General features: G+C 40.9%; 2 protein-coding genes across 3 annotated transcripts in view; one reads left to right on the forward strand and one right to left on the reverse strand.

Annotated features, from left to right (window-relative positions):
* The window catches only part of LOC117777400 (hemicentin-1-like), a 1,765,934-nt gene that overhangs the window by 206,485 nt on the left and 1,537,215 nt on the right, over positions 1 to 22,234 (forward strand). The window lies entirely within an intron of this gene.
* xrcc1 (X-ray repair complementing defective repair in Chinese hamster cells 1) lies at positions 1,686 to 19,922 on the reverse strand. 2 transcript variants are annotated; one of them, XM_034612197.1, is made up of 18 exons: positions 19,574 to 19,888; positions 19,420 to 19,539; positions 19,218 to 19,310; positions 18,441 to 18,548; positions 18,153 to 18,311; positions 17,837 to 17,914; positions 17,341 to 17,464; positions 16,985 to 17,091; positions 15,260 to 15,422; positions 14,944 to 15,175; positions 13,318 to 13,434; positions 7,141 to 7,222; positions 6,942 to 7,044; positions 5,111 to 5,156; positions 3,792 to 3,931; positions 3,399 to 3,489; positions 3,215 to 3,290; positions 1,686 to 2,663 (listed from the first exon to the last, which is right to left on the reverse strand). In XM_034612197.1, the coding sequence occupies exons 2-18, from the start codon at positions 19,468 to 19,470 to the stop codon at positions 2,556 to 2,558; spliced, it is 1,878 nt and encodes a 625-aa protein (XP_034468088.1). In that variant the 5' UTR covers positions 19,471 to 19,539; positions 19,574 to 19,888; the 3' UTR covers positions 1,686 to 2,555. The 2 variants fall into 2 exon arrangements, with proteins under 2 accessions (XP_034468088.1, XP_034468089.1); XM_034612198.1 differs by having other exon boundaries at positions 17,341 to 17,461; positions 19,420 to 19,922.

The following is a 22,234-nucleotide window of genomic DNA, read 5'->3' on the forward strand; positions in this document are numbered from 1 at the left end:
GAGCTTCCTTCTGATTGGCTGATTTTGGAGCCGTTTGACAGAACCAGGATGTCTAATGTTGAACGAATACATTTCACTCTTCATTCTGATGTTTGACGCAAAACTTTGGTTTGAGAACTTCCATCACATGAAGTGTGGATATAACAGCAATCCTTAAAAAAACCCCACTGTATTTGCATCAGAATGTGCGTTTGCATTTTTGTCTATATTCGTTTATATTTCCACTAGTGTAAACAATCTAATCTTCAAACTAAGCCACATTCGTTCCAGTGGAGCAGATGTGCACTGATGGAATCCTTTTTTTGCATGATAACAAAGGGTGATGATTAAGAGAGAGTGAAGCTGGGTTGGTTTGAGAAAGTTTCAAGTTTTTTTGTCTTAAAATATAATGTAGATCTTTTTTAAAACTGACCAATAGAAAAACTTTACTAGGGGACCTAAACTAAAATGATAGAGGACATACTCCAAGGTCCAGCAGTCCCCTTAAATCTAACGGAGCCACACCAAATCACCCTCATCCGTAGAGATCAGGTATGCCTGATTTTTATTTTTCATCAAGATCCATGAATTAAAAAATGTGGGGACATGGTGAAAATTTTGAAAAACACAGAGTAAAAACTCCAGATAATGTGAGAATACAGGAGGAGATATTACAGCAGATTCACCCCGAGCGAGTGGGTGTGTTGATGAAAGTTTCTAACACCTGACGGATGCAGAAGTGAAAAAAATATGGATATGGTGTTGACGAGCTGTAAACCAAAATACAATCATCGACTTATAATCCAATTCACTCCAAAGGAAATACAATCTTGCTCCAAGTGTTAATAAAGTCAGTTCAGAGGTTTGAGCAGCTGTAATCCTGCTCACAGACAAACAGCAATGAAAACATAATCTCCTCGCTGGAGGTAAATAAAGAGAAACATCCATCAGCTGAAGACAACCAACATTGTGTCAAATACAATGAGGATTAAAACCCAAACAAGACCTCGTCACTCAAGGTCACGGTCAAGATCTGTGGGAGCCATAAAGATGGTAAGAGCAGAAACATAAATGTGACCGGTGGAGATCAGGGAGACGAGAGCAGTGAGGGAACGTCGCTGTTTGATCAAAGCCGACCTGTAAAATGGGACCATTTGAAATCACTCCTCCCTCCATGACACCCTGAAAACAGATGGGCACTGAAATAGAACGTGACATTGAACCGGGGTGACGCCGTAAGCTGCTGTAAATTGTCCTGCTCCCCTGAACGGCTGTGACCTTCCACTCTTCCATGTATGAAAAGCACATCAGTGATTGATGCTAAGTTGCAGGAAGCTGTACTAACATGCTCCACTCCTGATGTGTGTGCGAATTTATCGAATTGGAATCCTTAAAAAAAAAATCCAGACCTTCTCCCCCCCTCTCTCGAGAAGCGTCTCCCTCCCATGTAATGAACCCTCATGATTCTGTGTCCATCATCCACATTCCAGCTTTCTAATCCCCTTGACTGGAGAGCAGAAGACTGAGTGGCTGCAGGGCGCAGAGGAGGGGAAGTAAATTGAAGAGGGGAGAGAGGGCGAGAGATGAGAGAAGTTATGAAAAGGGCGAAAGTGCCTCTCGAGCTGCAAACACGGAGACGAAGGCAGAGGAAGGGATGCGAGCAGCTGAGAGAAAGGACAGTTTGATGAACCACATCGAGCAGCACAGCTAATTAAAAACCTTTTTTATTTTTATTGAGACAAAATAATTAGGAAACATAAAGAGACAAAAAAATCAAGACCTAAACGAGTCTCTTTGGAAAAGTGAGCAAACCAAAGTTGAACATTTCCTCGTGAAGCCCTTTAGGAAATCTCACATCCATTGAGCGAGTCCATCTCTTGTAATATTTAACACAAATAAAACCAAATCACAAACACCAGGTTTAAAACTTTTTAACAACACACACACACAAGTCAATTCATCACACTAACACAGTTCTCCAGACTTAATTTTTAGATCAGAAAATGCTGCAACCTTGAATAACTGGCACCTTTCAGCTGACTGTGGGCTGGTCTCATAATAGTCTGCCCACTTACACAAGTCGGGGTCTTATCAGCGCCGCTGGCAGTCAGCACAGGGTGACAACTCATTTCCAGACAGAGCCTGAGGTGGCCGAGCGGCAGCGAGCGGCGGCGGCACAGGACCAAGGCGACCACAACAAGCCTTGAATCCGTGTATGCTTCGTTCATGAGGACAGCTGAGAAAACCCCCGATCATGATAATGTTGCGTTGCAGCCGAGGTTTAACAAGCTTCAAATGAAGGTTTAACAATAAATCTAAACCTTAACCTACATTTAAATAGATATGTTTCTCCTAGCTTGGCCAAAAGGTGAAACATTTTGTGTAAAGTGGACAAACACTGACAAAATTTCATGTAAAGTAAAAAATAAAAAAAAACAAGTCAATAATGAACTAGAATTTGCTTTTTCTAAATAGAGCGATGAAACTGAAAAAAGACACAAAAAAAACAACAGTCTATGCCCACCCCCCCCCCCGCTTCGTCACAACATGAAGTCTGAGTCCGCACAGCGACTTGTTCAGGGGACGACAGAGTACGGTTGATAGGGCAGCAACTTCTGCCGTTCGTTGATGGCGTGGATCCAGGTAGGTTTGACAAAGTTCAGATTGCCGTTGTCCATCAGTGCCTGTGATGGAGGGGAGAGAGACATGGCGAGGTCATGAAGTGCTCTTGTTATATCACAGATACGCTCACAGGAGGAGGAGGCATCGCCATATCGCTAATTCAGACACTAACAAACACCTCAAATGGCTAAAAAAACATTTTAACCCATAACATCAAAGCTGATTCAAAAGCTACTTTATCCCATCACTGCTGCATTTTCACTGGGGTGGCCAAAACACAAATTCTCGTCATTTCTTTTATTTTAATAATACCTTGAAAAAGTGTTTACTGCGTCATGGAAAACAGCTAAGATGCGTCCTTGCCCGGGCCTTTTCTGTTTTTCCCCTCTGAGGGTTTTTGAGGCGATTTTCATTTGCCCACTTGACTGAGCACTTCAGTCCAAAAAAGTTTCCTGGAGTGATTAACTTCACAAAACTGTCTTGTTTGTAGAAGGGAATGATAAAAGCAAAGCCTCATTTACACAAATCCTCAATGTTCTTAAGCCCGAGTTAGAAGTCCTTACACGACTGCCAAGGAAATACTGATGAAAGGCAAACAGTGGCAACAACTCACATCTTCAAAAGAGTCATGCCAGCCTTCACTGGTCACCACAAACTGCACCTTCTCCGTCATGTAGTCCTCGATCACTCTGCGGCACAGACAACAGCACGGATAGCGGAGATTTAATTACAGGCATTTGCAATTTTCTGCCACATCATTTTTTTCACGTCGAGTTATTTCTAGAAGTCTTTCTCACCCATTAAAGGCCACGATGTATCGCAGCAGTAGGCGTCGCTCGTTGTGAGGGAATTTACCGTAGAGGAAAAAGTGCTTTCCGCTCAGGAAGTCTGGAAGAAACGATTGAAGAGGAAGAGAAAGTAGCAGAAGAATTATATAATTACAACATTTATGAGTGTAATTATTGGTGCCCTTTGGTGAAGGGGAGGAAGGGGCAAAGTTAAAATAAATAAATAAGAGAACACAGAAAGTGGTGTGTGTGGTGTTCCTTAGAGGCAAAAGAGATATCCAATTATTTTCTGTCTGTGTTTGCAGTGGGCCACGATGGAGGGGAGGACATTTTTCCTTCTGCCGTGAACAGGATCAGACGACAGAGACTGGGGGACACGAGGATAAGAACAAAGAGACACACCTGGTAGCTCAGGGATGGGATGATCCTCTTCAGCCTCAGCGTCTGTGTTTTCATCTGTCGACCCCCCGTATGGATCCTCCTCTTTCACCGTCTTCACACCGGCTGACGCTTTTTTCTTCTGTCTGTTCTCCTTCTCCACTCTTACACAAGGACAAAAAAACAACTTTATCCAACTTTGTCTTTTAAGCTCCATGTTGCCTGCCTCTGAAAAGAAGGAACCTCGTTTGTCTCCTTCCCGTTCTGTCTTGTCTGGACACTCGTTTTAATGGTCGTCACAGAAAACCCACAGCTCTACATGATAGAGCAGTTAAAAACTTAAACTTCCAAGTCGAGGGCGACACAATCTTCATTCCTGCCAACGTGGCTGCAATATTCCACTGATGTGCAGGTGGCAGTAATGTGCCAAAAAAATACAACACCAAGATGCACGTAAACAATGCAGGACTTAAAATTTGGTTTTCAAATGTTTTATGAGGAAATAAATTTGTCTTGTGGTGAACAACAATAAATGTAAACAACGTATTTACTGAGGAAACTCATAAGGCATCGGGCAGCAAGGAATTCAGTGAGCACCACATTCACACATTTTCTTTATCTTAAGTTGTTATAAGGAATGTGTTTAGAAACACCTGCTAATGTAAACATCCAGCCTCATTCTATTTGTTTGGAGTCTGAGTAATTAGCTCTTAGCGCCTAATGTTCCACTATGTTCACCTGCTTGTTGCTAACTGTCTTTCTGCCATTGAACCAGCAACGTGTACTGGATTTTTTGAGGGGGTTTTCTTGTACGTTGAAGACCGCTCGTAAAAACCATAAGCTAAAAGTTATGTTCCGTACAGCTGAGGTAAACTGTGAGTTCATCACAAAAGACAACACCTTTCTCGGGCTGTCACAATTTCCAAAAACTCAAATTCGCAACTCAGTAACGCAATTTGTTCGAATACCGAAGATCTAAATAAAAAGAGACAGCCTGACACCTTTCACGTTACACATTGTCATTTAAAATGATGTAAATAAAATAATAAAACACTTAAAACATATTAAAGTGTTGCTTTAAGTAAAAGTACAAAAGTACCTTTGAGACAATTAACAGATCAAATATTTCAACAAATCCAAAGAGAGACCTTACTATTGTGTAATGATTAATCAAAAGTTGAAGTTGTGGAATTACAGATGTTAAAAGGAATCTATTGATCATTTCACTACTGGTGCATCGTGGGAGCAGATAAGGAGTCAACGACCACACGGGACACAGAAGAACAAACCCGTCCAACATCAATATCACACAGAGCAGTATGGACATGATCTGTTGGGTTTACCTCTGCAGCTCGTCCTCCGTGTCCACGGCAGATTCGTCATCATCTCCTGTGAAACCAAGAGTTAATACGGGAGGTTGTTAACAAGAAAACTGACAAGTCATTTATTACAATAATAGAAAAGGCCAAGTTGAAAATGAAATAGTTTAAGCGTGAAAAGTTTCATGCATCCAAGATCAAATCTGCGGCTTGTGGGCAGCTTTTCAAACAGAAACAGATGGACAGGGTAATAATAATAATGTTATTTCCTGAGGAAAATATCAATTCACTAAAAAAACACAGGGTTGTTTCTTAGTTCAAATCATTTCCTACATCGTATTATCATCACTGCACTCTGTCCTTCATTTTAAAACCAATTGAATCCAAAAATCAAATGTCAAACAATGCTGCTCATATGATGAAAATAATGTAACCTTGACATCATGTCCTCTATAAAATACTATTAACTTTCATTATGCAGAGCAAGCAGAGGTAAAGCAGAATGTATTTTCATCAGCAGTTCAGAGCATGTCACCTTGTTGGCAACACTTTCCATTACCACACAATCCTGGGTTGTTGCGGGGGGGGAAACAGGAAGAAGCTCTAATTAAAGCGTCCTCTCCCTATATGTGCTCCGTGGGTCATTGTTTGTGTGTCCTCAGTGATGTGCCCCGGCACTTTACTTCTGGCCTCAAATTAACATAGAAATGAGAATCATGCACAAGTCCCTTCACAGTGATTACATCTTCCCTCCGTTCTTGTTTCTTCCCTCAAACTCCCATCGACAGCATGTGTGTTGTTCATGTTCTTTACACGGTCGAGTTATCAACGGATCCGTTTCCAAGTGCTTCATAAAGCTGATCCCATTTGTCTCTTTCTCTGGGTTTCACATTGTCCCCTTGCTCCTCTCAATTCATTCAGTCCTCTTCAGCTCCACTGCTGCCCTCTCCCCCTACGCTAGATATTTGAGCTGAAGGAATTAATCACTTTCCATGAGTCACCACCACTTATCGTTCAGTTTTGGGATTTTTACTAATATATATATATTAAAGTACATGTGTGATACGTGTAATGCACATGTCCACCTTATGTTTATCTATTTTTTAAGAGTGAGCTTTTTTATCACGCTAAATGATTCCCTGTTTTAACTACTGAATTGCATTCTACTTAGTTTACAGGGTGGTGAACCTTATGGTTTATTGTTTTCTGCTTTGTCACAGTAAATTGTGTTTTCCGGTCTCCGCAAATTTACTCTCATTAAAATTAATTTGTGGTGGGTGACCCTGCAGCAGTGGAGCGATTAACCTTTTCCATTTTAATATGCAAATTGAACGAAGAGAGAGAAAGTAAAACTTTTCTCCATTTCCCAGGCAAAAACAAAACGGGAATTAATAAAAGCATTTTGCAGAATTTATTACATTTTAGGGGCATCTGGTGATTACGGTGTTATTCTCAGCAGGGGACCACTTTTGCATTCGATTCCCTCTCGCTCTGCCTATTTTCCTCTCTCTCTCATTTGATTTTTCACATTTAATTAAAGGCAAAATGCCAAAAAGAAAATGTCAGTTCAGTGATCCGACTGCCCACTTGTATCCTTATCATGTGACCCTGCCTTCCTGTCTCAGGTTAACATCAGCACCATTCAATACCATTGAATGTTTTTTTATTGAATGGTATACCAATACCATTCAATAAAAAAAAAAAAAATCTAAAAACTTTGTAAGAGCAGTAATGTGCTTTCTCTCTTTCTCTCTTTTATGTCAACAACAGATTCTGTAGAAGATCGAATCTTAAACCACATGTCAGGTAAAGTTCAGGCACTTTTTTTAACCACTTGAAGTAGTTTGATGCAAACCTGGTTCGTCCACATCAGTGGAGCCACCATATTCATCATCGTCTTCACTCCTCTTTTCTGGTGTTTTTTTGGGGGTGACTCGTCTCTCCTGCTTCTGTGGAGTCTGCAATAACAGCACGGACAGGATATTACAACTGATAGTTACCAACTAGAAAGATCATTATTTTTTGTAGACTCACGCAGAAAAACACAAATGTACCTTTGTATCCATTTCCTCTTCACTCTGGTTGTCCACTTCCATTTCACTCTCCGAGCTCGACTCGCCACCATCCATCAAATACCTGAAGCAGCAGAAGAAGAAGAAAAAAAAAAGACGGATGAACAAAATGCGTCAGGATGATTAAAGACTGGGGAGAAAATGATGCCTGCACAATATATCTTGCTCCAAACCAGCTTCACTCACACTGCAGTGGCCCTTTTAGCCGGCAGTAGTGGAACATAAGCACATTTAACAAGGAAGACATGATAAAGATATTATTTCACACCAGAGTGTCCCGATTGTCTTTAAAACATTACAACAGCCTGTATATAAAATACTTTTGACGTTTGCATGTTCTTGAGCTACAGCTTATTTCCCCCCCCAACACATTGTTGTTGTTTCGCAGTCACTTTGACTTAAATGGCTGTCGGTGAACTGAAACCATGAATCAGGATTGATGGCTGCATGTTTCGAATTCTTTCTTGAGTTATAGGTTAGATGTTACAAACAATGCAGTTTGGCAGTGGTGGGACAGAAGGAGGGTGAATAAGCAACGACTGAAGTGCAAAGTTTTATATTGAGATACAACTGCATAAATTGGCCGACTGTAAAGTGCATACCTTCACCAAGGCCCAACAAACCCCTTATGAATCCACATTAAAATGTATTTAAGCCTTTTATTTTGATCCGGACCAAACTGCCCTCACTCATAAATATCAGTCACCTTAACAGATCTGACTATTAAATCAACCTCCATGAATTATTCTCTAAGAAAACAAGACAAATGTTGAAAAACATCCTATCTCGCAATGAAAACCTCCTGGATCCAACCCCCCCGGGCCCTGATCCGGATCCACACCACAAAATAAGGGGTTATCGGCTCTACAGTGCACAGCACTATTGATTAGCCATGTTTACCCACCAGCATGGGGTGCAGGGTTTTGTTGTCACCTGTGTGTGTGCTCAACATTGCATGGAGTCACCAAACTTGGTGGGAAGGGTCTCTCAGGAAGATTAACTTTTGGCGCTGGGAGGACTTGCACAAAGTTAACTCTTACAGAGCTGGACCAGTTTGTTTATGCTGATTTCTCTCTGCCTACTGGGAATGGTAAAAACTTTATGGACGTTTTAGCTCCAACTTGCCCTTAGTAGTGAATGTCATGGCATTTTAAGCTCAGAGATTGGGTATTCCCTATTGAAATGTACCTTGGGAGTCATATTTAAGTTTGACCTCTGAAGTTTTACTTACACAGGCTTTTACCTGAACTTTCAGAGAACGAGACATTTTCTGATGCTGATGGTCTATGGGGGGGAAACTTTCACCTTCCTTCTGGGCAAAAACGCCTAAAACCTCAAACATCTCCTCCCACTTTGCAGCTCTGTAAATATGTGCACTTTCTGAATCTATAAGACATTCAGACATATGATACACCTGACGGCATAGTCCTTCAACTTTTCTATTTTCATGACAAAAAAAGTGAGGAATAATCATGAAATAATGTGTCAGATTCTTCTCATTGGAGTTTGTTACGTTCCTTTTTTCCTCACAATAAGAACATGTGATAAATTTAATTGAATCTATTCAAATTCATGTGAAAAATAAAACATAAGCAAGACTGCAAACGAAGTCTTATAGACATATAATTAAATATAACCTCAAGAGAATTGTTAAACAGACTGCATTGGGTTTTTCCAGTATTAACGACCACTCAAAGTGCTTTACAGGTCACATTCACACGTGCATTAATACAGTGATTCCATAGTGCTTCTCCATCAGTCACACAGGGTTCAGTGTCTTTCCCAAGGACACATGCTGCCTGGAGGAGCCAGGGATCCGATTAGCGAACGACCATGCCCCACCTCCAGAGCCACAGACACCCAGATGCATAAAATATGTAGAGAGTGTAGTGTCAGACGACATATCGTGACTCCGTCTGTAATGTTCTCGGCTAGGGATAAGCAAGTGTGGCGGGGAAATAAAAAGACAGATTTTCCAATAACTTTAAAAGTGAAGACATAAGTTTTGGATAATGATGCAGGAAATGGGTAGGACATGCAGAAAAACAGGATGGAACACAAAAACACACATGGGGATGTGACATTTCTCCCCCAATCCTCTCTATATATCACCTCAAGCCACTACTGTGCATCAGAGCTAAGGTGTTATTTCCATTCACACTACGCAGAGACATTATAATGACCCATGCTTTCTTGTTTCATAAAACTAAGTGACTAGGATATTGGAAAATGAAAAAGAAGACTGGACAAGAGGAGCAGTGCAGCATGTGCTGCTTATAACAATAAGTGGTATTATTAAAGTAAAGCAGACCATGTGCTCAGCTCCAGACGAACTGGAGAGGTGTTTTACAAAAGATAGAAATGATAACAGTTATGTGGTCTGTATGTTCTAGTCCTGATGTTCACTCAAAGTGCTTTAAAGTACAGTTTTACATTCACACACACGGTCGTACAGTGCATCTATGTGCAGCTCTTTCTCTGTGAGAAAGGTTAAATGGTTCAATTCTATTATTCAACTTAACAATTTTTGTGATTATATTTTTTACTTCATCTCCTGTCACCCTACTTAACAAATAATTTCGCGAAATAATGTATGAACCACGATTCTAGTACTTTTACCTCAAATAGTTACTACTGTATACTACTCCACCTGTTGTGATTTAAAGTTTGAGTTAAGTATCCTCATGTCTTTACTTGAGTGGGTTATGGGGTGTCACTGTGTGGTAAATCATAGACCGATTCATAACTAAAATGTTAAATAGTAATTCTTTTTTTATAATTCAAGTACATACTGGTTCTTCTTTAAATAATAGTTAAATCTACAAAACCCCAGAAATAGCTGAAACTACTCACTGATGACAAAATTATTGCACTTAGCACATTTGTACACTTTTGGCTAAAATGCCGTTGAGGATGAAATGAACATGTTCAGATTTAAAGTGTTGGGTTTTTGTATGCGATTAAAATCTATGTGACGCAGATTAATCACGATGTGATTGTGCTGATATTTTGTCACCTACATGCTGACTACTTTCCACGTCCTCCTGGGATGTTGCAACGGGTCCTTGGCTTTAATGAGAAATTGATTTACTTATTCAGTCCCATTGTGATGGGATGTTGTAGAGCCACTTCAACGTTTTCTGCTCTCCCCTCTTTTGGTTCCGTCTCTGGATTCTGACTGATTGGATGATGTACACGGAGAAAGTATTTCTTTCGGTGCTTATGTGATGTCACAATCTCATTAATATATATATATATATATATATATATATTCTACATAATAAATATGCATGGCAGGAGCCCAGTGAAGCTGTGCATTTGCCCGCAGATGCTCGGTGACAAAGTGTTTGCGTGCACGATGGGGCAACAGTTAGGGGATGTAAGTGTGTCTATTTGTTTGGGTACTTGTCATCATCAAAGTAAGTGGTCCTTTTAATTACCCATAGCAGATGCAGCTTTTAAATAAAGGATACATCATCAAAGCTGCACACTCAACACGCTGCACAATAGCGGAGCTGGACAGGGCTATGACAACAGGAAGCAGGGGGAGCAGTGGGGGAAGGATGGTGGTGAGGGATCTTCAGCACAATCAGAAACTGACTGAGAAAGGCTTACATGAGGGGGAAGGATGATACAGGCTGCAGAGAACTTGAAGTAAGGACCAGATTTCAATTGAACAATAGGATTGTCTGCCACTGGCCTTCAGATGTATATTTTTTTAAAAGCTGTCCACGCTACTCTTCCTCTTCTTCGCTGATTGCTTTCATTTCTGGCGATGAGGACTAGCATTAGCAAAAAAATTGATTTCTCTGCACCGAGTCTAACCTGCAGACCTCTCCATGCCGGATGTCGGTGACAACAATCTCTCTGAAATGACAGTCTCATCGATACAAGTAATCATTACCCACACGAGACACACTAATGAAGGTCTGTGACTATTCCTGTTGTGTGTTTGTGACCCAAATAGGTCTGACACCTCATGATTATCTCTGTTATTGATTAATCTGCCATCACTTGGTAAATTGCTTGCAATATTTTGGAAGGAAAACACATGAATGGTGACAGCTTGAAATTGCTTGTTTTGTTAATAACTTCCTTTTAAGAAAAAGAGAAGAAGCTAATAATGTGAGAATCTGGATCCAGCTAATTCTCAGCATTATTAAACTCAAATACTAAATTCTACACAGGTCATTTTACAAGATGGGGTTGTGACAGAAAAAAGACATTAACTGTCACACCTGTATCCTGATTGAATTGGACCTACAGTGTTAATAATTCTGGTACACTTCCTACACAGCAATAGCTGAGAATGAATCACATTCATAGTAGAAGGGACAACGAGACAAACACTAGTAGAAGGGACAAAGAGACAAACACTAGTAGAAGGGACAAAGAGAGAAAACATGTTTGGAAAGAAATCACAGTAATGATCAGACCTTCCAGCTCTTAACTCCAGCTAAATATTTTACATACAACATGTGAGCAAATATAGGAACGAAAAGGAAACCGCAAGCATTTCTGAACTCGAGCTGTGTGCGATATGACCAAAATCTCATATCCCCATAGAGTTCATTCTGTATCCAGATAACATCACACATTGTACCTCACCATGACCGTGTAAATTGGGGCCATGTCTCTGCCGATGAAAGTTGTAATGGCAGCCGTTACCTCCTTCCATCTTTGTGATGCTTTGCCATATGGTGTGTCGTGGGACAAAGTATTGGCGCACTTATATATTTGCAATTAAAAATTAAGCTGCTAATGCACGCAGTTCTCAGGAGGCAGGTACAGGCAGATCTGTTCTGCCGCCTGTGTGCTATACGTGTACCAGTCATCCGGGTGCATACACAATGTGTGTTCACTGGCAGATCACATTGATCAACCCTCATCACCTTGACCCTAGTGGACATCTACTTTATTGGTACGTATCTAGAAACCAGGAATTTTACTGATTTTATGTTTCAAAGTGCGTTGAGAACAGAATAAACGTCTAAAAGTGGATCTTCATCAAGCAGCAACCCATCGTGATGTCACCCACTGGTCTGTGAACTGTCGTTTTCAAGCCTGGAGATTATCATTTCTTCCTTCTGCATTATTTGGAGGAGCAGGGGGTGGAGCCTGACTTAGAGCTCAAGTCAAATCTACACCCATTGGATGGTACAAGCTGTCAATCACACAGTATCCATGCCCCAATGCATACTGTGCTTTCTCACTTATTTGACTCTAAATGGGACCATAATTTACTAAATGAGCATCATGCTGTATTGATGAAGACTTGAAATTAGAGATTGCGACCATAAACTCCTGAGGAAACTCATAAACTCTCAGACAGAAACCTGCTTCTTTTAAAACCAGTGACATTGCCCTCTGCTTGGAATTACAGGTTTGTGGCACTTCCGCAATTGTTTTAACTTTCCAGACACAGAGTTAAGGTTAATTTTTATATACTGTCTATGGTCTTAATTCCTAGAATCAACACTTTGCCATCTAGCACAATATAAATTTTTGCGTATTGGATCCGTCTGAATGCACCAGAAGCCCGAGATTAATAAGATCAGTAACCTGTGATACCTCATCAGAATGAGAGTTCTGGTGAAAATTGAGGGCGACATGATCATTATGGAGGCAACAAGTATGAAGGAATTCCTGAAATGGTAAAGCAACACCAGTACAGTGAGATTTCAATTAATTTGGACCTTCCACTGCCCAAGATGAGTCCTCAGCTCTGCATTATTCAATAGACACAGATTCGTCTGGAGCAACAGCAGACGGCCTTGATGCTGCAAAAGCTCCCCCTGTAATGAGGTATATAATTAGACAGCTGCTGGAGCTGCCTGGGCTGAAGTTGTGATCACAGCAGGCATCAGCTGCTCAAGGTTACCATGTCGGAGCAAGTGGGCAACACCGCTGTGAGGTGTATTTTTGGACGCTTCAATCAGCCTGATTGCTGGGTACAGACTGCGAGATGCAGAGGTGCAGTCGTGGCTTTAAGAGAACATATTAACCAGATGAAGCTCTGTGGAAGCCACCTTTAACAAGACTCTGAATTTCCTCCAGCTGTTCCAGTGCGAATGCCTGACCCTGGGCTTTTGGTGTAAAATTCAAACTCAGGATATCGCTTCTTTTCATTGGTTTGTTTTGCATTTCCTCGTCTCTTACCGTTTATAGGAGATCTGCTCTTTCCTCTTGTGGCAGTCCATCACCCATTCTTTCCGTACAATGATGCCCCCTGCTGATTTCACCTGGCTGTACTTGGGCGTGTTAGCAAAGGCACAGCTGGAAATTAATGGGTTGAGAAAAACACAGGGTTACATCACTAAGAGAAGTTGACGTGGGCAACAGTCAGACAGCAGAGATCAAGATGCAATCAAAGTGAATTACAGAGTGCCATCAGGCCTGTGACACAATCCTGATGTCTGTTTCAATCATACAAATGAACTAAAGATAAAAATCCCATAACGGACATCTTTTCATCTCAAAAGAGCGTCGTTTGAAAAACATGTTTGCACTTTTATGTTTAATGTTCTATATGTAAGAATGTGGAGTAATTAACATGTATCAAATGTTTATTTTATTTACCAATATGTGAATACAACTGGATCTTCCCTGACTTTCTTGGTTACCTATAACTGCCTGTGTAGTGTGTACTGATTTGTATATCAAGTATTCCGCTTCCCTACTGTGCCAAAAGTGTAAACCTCTGATTTCACTAGTTTAAGTTATATGGACTCCAGCAACATCAACAAACGACTGACTCCCAGCACAGCACAAACTCCACGTAAGCACAAACAAAATGTTTTTATCTAGGAATGAGAACAATATTGGAGAACAATATCAACAAAGCAGACTTTTTCGCTGTTGTGTTGAGTCCAAGAATGAGTGTGAGCAACAGAAATTGCCTTTAATAACAATGGCTTTCTTAAATGTTACACATTCACACGTTTAAGAAGGGTGATTTAGTAATTTATCACAATTATTTACTCGGATCAAAAGGGATTTTTATATTAATCACAGTAGTCCCACAATTTAAATACCACAAGATGTGTAAATCTTTCCTACTACAGGTATTTACATTACACACATCACATATCACATTTACAATGTTAACTCTTTTATGATCTCTAACTGCTCTCAGACATGCAGCAGAATTTGTATGTTACATCCTGCCTGAAAGTCTGGACCCACTTCTCGGCTTATGAAACAAGATTATTACCAACACAAAACATGATTATTTATTATTGGGTCAGGATCAGGATTCAGGTTATAGTTCTACATTTTGGGAAATAAATGCATTTTCCTTCTTCTTCAATTAGAGGAGAAGTTAGACATCACTCAAGTATGTTCAGTCACTAGAGGTGAGAGGCTACAGCGAGCAGCAGGATATTGAGTCTTAATGAAGGTGGTGGGTGGATTTCTTACCTTTAAAACAGAGCTTGACTCACTGTTTCTCCACTTTTGTGCTAAACTAAGCAGCTGCTAGGTGCTGCTTTGTATTTACTTTGAATTGTTGCCTTTAGTGTTGCCAAACAAGTAATGCATCCATGAAATAGAATAAATCTCAGTAGAGCACTATACCTCTGCTAAGGCCCAACAGTCCACTTATGAAACCACATTTAAATTCCATAGACCCAATTTGTTTTTGGATCTTCACCAGATGGCACACAAATTGTTTCTACCAACAAACAGACAGGAGTGAAATCATAACTTCCTTAGTGGAGGTAATGATGGCAAACACTAAAGAGCACAACTTCAGAATGCACTTTTCACATGCCACCAGCTACTTACATGAGGTGTGTGGCGCCGGGCGTCCAGTCAGGCCGGTACTTGGCTCCCATATCCACAGCCTTTTCCCTCAGCTCCCCTCTGTATGGGTTTTGGAAGCCACTGAGTACAAACACCACTCCTTCCAAGATCCGGTTGAATGGGACCTGGGATTTTGTTTTTTGTTGTTTGGGTTTAGTTTCGGATTTGGACAAACTCTGCCTCTTCTTGTCGGGGGACTTCGGTGTCAGGGAAGCTGGGGACACAATTCAGAAAGTCAAGGAAACTCTCTAAGAAAACAATCTATATGCTGCGATTGAGACACTGAATGAAGTGTTACCTTTCGCAGCGCTGGAGCTGGATGTGCTGGCTGGACTCGGCTTGTTTTTGGGGGTTGCGGCTTTACCCTCGGGTGAGCCAGCTGGACTTATTTTCTTCGTAGGAGGGGGGCCAGGGGCGGACTGGCGCTCTTTGTTGAACTCAAATTTTCTTTTTGCTGGTGGCTATGTGGAAACAATTCATGGAAGAAACTCAGGATTAGACACTTTTCATGCTTAAGTCACAAGAATGACAAAAATAATGTGCAAATACAAACTTTCTCTTCATTTAATGCCAAAAAGTTGGATAAATCTTGCTCAATGTTTTTTTTTCCAATTTGTAAAATAAAAATGCTGCCTGTGTATGCAGAAACATTAGATCAGAAAATGTAGTGTAAGAATTTACAGAGGATTTCAAAAAACAGCTGCTTATCAATTACAGAAGAAAATTGGAAACACGACTGTAATCACTGGAAAAACTGTTTAGACGACTTTTCAATACACAGAGAGTGACAGTGACATTTCCTGAGTTAGCATTTCACATTTGCAGAGTTAAAGTAATTTATTTTTTACTTGTGCCAGGAAATGTTGCTTCAAGCTGTTGATGAAAGCTACAAATTGAAGCTGCTGCATATGAAACAATTGTTATTAAATAAATTGGAAACGACAAATAAATGAATTAGTTTTTGAGACATGTAATGAACTTGGACAAATAATGCAAATTTTCAGCAAAACAAGTAAGTCTCCCAGGCACAGACTGCGTGTTCATTCCCTGAGTTCACCTGCTGTTGTGGTTCACGAGTGCGCGGCATGTGTCACTGTAATTGGTACAGTGGAAAAACAACTGTACCAATTACAGTGACGCACGCATGACAACAGCACAACAAATGGAAAGATGCTTCTCCAGGAAAAGGCACAATCTGAACACACACCATCTCAGATCTGCAGCCAGAGGCAGATGGTGGGTGTTTTTAATTAACTTGTGCAATGATGTTAGAGGGGTTTTTTTCAATTTTATTTCGACTCTATCTTAAGTCCTAAATGTTCATATCACATCATATCATAAAATGTGGCTTTTCAGCAAAATGCATTTTTAGGACATAACATGAAATGCTACTTTTACTAAGAGTGGGAGAGGCGGCAGTTACACTGGATTGATGAGTGACTGTAATTCCATACTGGACCAGAATGATGTGTGTAGTATTATATGAGGTTTCTTGAATGCGCCTTTGTGAAAATACAGCAGAAAATGTACTGAAATGAAATGAAAAATAATTCACTGTGAGCAAGCGAGTGGGCTGATGCCAGCTCCTTCCTCCTGCATGATCGACACAGGCGACACTCATTGCCTGAAGGCTCCTGACATTTTCCTGTTGATGTGAACGCCTCTGACTCAGAATGGAGTTAATGTCTGAAGACAGCTTTATAGATACATGCAGACCGATTTACCTATGTTCCTGCTTTAAGGCAATTAAAATAAATGTCTTGTGCCAGTTCAGATGCCTTTACTGGCTGGTGAATGATTAGTTATTTGTTGGTTTATTTACACTGAAATAACAGACGGCAATAAGAGTTTTGAAGGTCAGGAAATGAACTGTACTGCACCCTACTTTTTCTGGTATTGGCAGCGTAACGGAAATAATACTCTGTAGATAAAAGAGTGGTTATAATTTAAAAAGTATTGATGCCGGTTTCATATATATCCTGGAATTTAGTTTGGTGGAGAAATTGCTGGTGATGTTCAGTACCTGTGGCGAGACAGTGCTGGAGGACGAGGCTTGGCCCGACAACTGGGAGGTGCCACCGGTCTGCAGGGCAGCAGCAGCGTAACTCAACTTGTCACTCTGAGGAGACACTAAAGTGGAGAAGTGCAGAGAGTTGGTGAGGGAACAAAAAGGGAACTATTCCCACAAAGTGGCACAATAATGAAGAAAGTCTTTGAAATCACCTCTTTGCTCTCGTCTCCTGCTACAATTCAGAAGCTTTAATTACAACCTAATTAATGAACTATAGATTTTTTTAATTATTCGACTTCATTTTTACAAGGACATGAAAGAATAAAATTGGGCTTCGGCAGCTTGTAAATTTGAATGAATGGATTTACCTTTGAGAGAAGGACTGGTTTTGGTCGTACTGTCCCGACTGAAGAAGAGACTGCCCGGCTGAAGGCTGGGCCCAGATGACGGAGACTCATCCTTCACCTTGAACTGTCCCAACTTTGTCAGCTTCTGACAGGAGACAGGAAGAAAATGTCCGTGGCCAGAAGAAGAGATGGAGTGACTGACTGAAGGTTTGAATTTGACAAATGATTTCAAAAGCTAAAACACCTGCCTTTTCTTGTTTACTTATTTTATAATCAAGTAGTTTCTGATTCAAAACTATTACAGTATGATTACAGTCATTCTGTGACAATGTCCTGTGGTTACTTTGTGTTCAGACAAAATGTTACTATTAAGATGGTTGGCTTATTTTGTAACATTTAATAATAATTTTAAACATATATATATATATATATATATACGAACCACAACTCAGGTATCTAATCATCAAGGCCTCAGTAAAAAATATTTTAAAAAAGGACAAGATATTTTAATACTTACAGGGGAAGCTGTTGGAGGAGGATCATTTTTGTCAGGCGGTGAATGAAACTTAACAAAGGCCAGACCATATGCTATGTTCTATGTAAAAAGACAAAAACAAATGATTGTACATCTTTATAAGAATCCACTTTCATCATGTAGCTAAAAGACTTAACACACTGCAGCTGTCACCACACTGTTGTTGAGCATGTGTGAGGATTTCATTTGCTCTATATGTCCTCTTATATTACTTCATGGTGACATTTCTGTGATAAAATCAAGGATCTGACCTACAAATACTGATGTTGTTCTTGCTATTGATTTCATCAACCTTTACCTTGCTGTAAGGCTGGCTACAAACAAGTTTCACTCTGTCCCACTTCTCCTGGGCTGTGCTCTTCTGCAGCTGGGTGGGCCCAAAGAAACGCACCCGGTTCAAATTGGTGCCACCGCGGCTCTCAGTTGGAGACATGAAGGAAGAGGTAACCAGAAGAACCTGAAGAAGAAGACATTAAAAAATAAATAAATCACAGGAAAAGAATGGGATAGAGATCATGTGCAAACATTAATAGTCAAGATAGTTAGGGAGTGAAACACTTTTAACAGCTGTGATTTGTGAGACTACCTCATAATCCTGGTCTCTGACAGCGGAGGAATTCCCAACCAGCACCTCGATGAAAGCTGAGCCTTCATTTCCGATGTCGATGCTGTGCACCTGCTCCTCCTTCTCGAGCTGAGCGAAGGAAAACAGCAACAATAAATAAATAAAAAGTTAAGATAAGCTCCTTAAGTGTCTACAAGCAGCACAAATACTGTTAAATATCCTAAAGTAAAAGAAAGGGTAACATATGCACATGCGAGCACCGACAGTTTTACTAATTGACACAATTATTGATTATATATTCATTTTTGTTAAGCACCTTCTCAAACACTATCACAACATTTTACTTCTGTTTAAAGATTCAGTGTGTAAGATTTAGGTGAAAGGGATCTATTGGCAAAAAAAATACTAAATACTAAATAATCCTAGTGATGTTTAGTCATGTGTTTCATCTAAATTGTACAAATTGTTGTTTTCTTTACCCTAGAAACAGCCCTTTGTATTTAAATACTTTATATTTACATCAGGAGCGGGTCCTCTCTACGGAGGCCGCCATGTTTTTTTTACAGTAGCCCAGACTGGACAAACTAAACGCCCTTTGAGTTTGGAGTCATGTTGGGAAGAGGAGGGTGAGGTGAGGGGTGTGCAGCGGCAACATGCAACTTCACCACTAGTTGTCACTAAATCCTACACACTGAACCTTTAAAGACTTTTTGGGGGTCTGCAAAAACCCTGAATCAAACTAAAGTTCCTGACAGCAGCTGCTGGGGGGGGGCTGGGGGGGTGGAGACAGGAACTCACCTGCAGGATGACGGATGTCTGCTTCTCCCCGGGTCTCGCTGCTTTCCACTTCCTGTAGGTGTCAGAGCTCAGCAGGTTGTCCGCCTTGTGGGTCTGTTTAGCGGGACGACAGTGGATGAGTGACAGGGAGGCTGACATCTGAGCAAATACACGAATCTCACTAAACCTTTACACAGTCGGTGTCGGTGACGGAACAACTCACGGTGTCCTCGGTGCTGCAGGACACAACGTGCTTGATCTTGATCTCGGGCATTGTTGTTGTTGATTCCTCGCGGGTTCAACGCTTCTTGGCAAGTTAACACAACATAGAACACACACGGCGCCCCCCACCCCCCCACTGGAAATCTACAGTGTGTTCCTGTTCAGCGACAGACAGCCGGCTAACGCTGTTAGCACGCTAGCAAACAATGGGCAGAGTGAAGTTTCCCCCGGCTAGCTTGATGGTTTCCACGCACACACCGCGCTCCCATTAACGAACCTGTGCACGTGTTGTGTAGCCGACACGCACCCGCTCACTCTGACGCTACAGTGCACATCGGAAAACACGCGATAATACTTTTAATGTTAAGATTAAAACCAGGACGGAGTCATTTTCCCACCAAAAGCCTGACGTGTGTCGTGTTGTTGTGACCACTCCGATGTTCCCAGCCAATCAGCGAGCCCCTTCTTCTTCTTCTACTCTTTAATAAGCGCATCACCGGGTAATGTCGCCACCAACTGTTTATAAGATATACACACACACAAACGTATAATTTCTGATTTAAAGGATTTAATTCCTACTACTCTTTTTAATTTCTTATCTTGTTTTCATTATTCTTTTGTTTTATTCTTTTTATTATTATGATGTACTATTGTTTATTTATATACACTAATTTGTATACATATGTACAATTTCTGATTTAATTTCTATTCTTTTTCACTTGGAAACCTAATCTTGTACTATTATTAATAGAATTGCTCTAATATTAGTTTATTCTAAATGAAATGTATTGTTATTATAATCTTCAGGGAAGGACGGTCTATCGCAGCACTGCTGTATTAGCCAAGCTGAGTTCTGCCTCAGTTCAGTTCAGTAAAGTTCAGTTCCTTCCATTGCTTTGTTCCCTCAACTGTGAAATTCAAACAGTGCCTCCACCACCCCCTGTCTTTGTGTACTACACAATAAAACAAAAATAACAACACCCGAGTCCAGTGAATGTTCTTTATGTGTGTTGTTGTAGTCTAGGTGCAAAAAACAGACTCGGCAATGATCTATGCATAGATAAAAGTCTGCTTGAATGGTTCGATAAAAAAGAAAAGATAAAAAGTTAATGTCTCAGGAACAGTTCCAGGAAACTGAAGTGCATCCTTGATTCTGGCAAATCTTCCTGAGACGCTTTACAGACTAGAACTTTTGTTAATGTTACACACTTCCCTCACTGATTCATCATAGCTTGAGCTGCTGTCTTTCTCACTCTGGAGGAACTTGAAACAGTCTGTGGATCACTTTGTGTCCATGATGTCCCGGCCACTGTTACAAATGTTGTAATGTGTAATGTACTGGTGAAAGCAAATCAAATCTGAGCATCGGCGCTTGTGTGCTGATAGAAGTCGTAGATTATCCACAAGATTAAATGATGAAAGATGTCTATTATTATGCTTTTTCATCTTTTATATAAAAAACGAGCACAGAGGTAGGTCACAGGCCAACAATCAGTGGTTGAATATGGAGATTATAGAAATAGATTACCAAGAGATCACAGTGCATGATTTTAAAATGCTGTGGACATTTTGATGCAGACTATATACAACCACCCGACAGCTATAAACATATGCATTCCCATTCGTAAGAATCTGAAGTAATGTAACAGTTGAATAATGTGACTCAGAGTATCTCCAGGTAAATGGCAGTTTCTGCCTCGGCCACACTCTGCACCTCTCCTGTGCCTCTGACTCCTAGAGCAACTCTTCTGTCGCCACCTGCTCCCTCTCCTCCTCCTCCTCCTCTTCTTCTCTCTCCTCCTCTTCTGCCGATTGGACGAATCTGAAAAAAACGTCAGATGTTAAAAATCCCCCCAAACTTCAGGAATGATAGATTTTGAAATTGAAATCTATGCAATGCCGTCTGTTATCAAGGAGACAATCCAATACCTGGTTGTTATGGACAAAATGAGGTGTGCAGTTCTGGTAAACGAGCTGGTAGCTGCCGTTGGTGTAGATGTGAGAGACTTCTGTGCAGTTAATATAGAGAGGCATCCTGTCCTGGTAGATCCCCAGTCCTTCAGGGTAAACAGCTGGACTCCTGCTCAGGACCTCTCTGAGAGGAGCAGAATAGGTGGTGAGTGTGAACCTCGCAGCAAAACACTTGTTTACAAATGTCAGTGTAACATTCAAAGGGCTGGTTTTCCTCACGTACTTTCCAGCTCTCCTCCGACAGCAGCAGAAAAGAAGAGACAGGAGGAATATGAGCGAGCAGATGGACACAGCAGGAATCACCAACCACCACAAAGCTGCTGTCACTGGAAAGGGACAAAAAGAGCAGCAATGGATCAGTATATGATTTCAAACCTATATATATATATATATATATATATATATATACATAACAGTTTCCCTCTCCATCATGAATAGAAAGACATGGATTATGATCTTAGATTGTAAATAAAGATGGACGACGTGTCTTCACTTCCTCCCACTATCTAGAAACTAAGCCAAAATATCCTGGATACGAATGCATTCGAAATTTTTATGTGCAGGCACATTGCACAGATGTTCAACACCAGCCCGACACACAGCGAATACTGAGGCCGAGGTCGAGCTGTTGTCTTTTGTTCACGTGGAAAAACAGAGCTCAGAACACACCTTCTCCTCCCTGCAGCAAAACCAGGGAGTCGTTCCCCAGAGCATTGAAAGCAAAGCAGATCACAGTGAGGGGTTGGTCCATGTGGCCCCTCAGAGTCGCCGTTAGCACGTGAGGCTCTGATGTCACAGACACGTTGTAATCATGAGGGGGAACCGACCCGTTAACGCTCCAGGTG

This window comes from Hippoglossus hippoglossus, chromosome 16 (assembly GCF_009819705.1).
Source record: "Hippoglossus hippoglossus isolate fHipHip1 chromosome 16, fHipHip1.pri, whole genome shotgun sequence".
Taxonomy (NCBI): domain Eukaryota; kingdom Metazoa; phylum Chordata; class Actinopteri; order Pleuronectiformes; family Pleuronectidae; genus Hippoglossus; species Hippoglossus hippoglossus.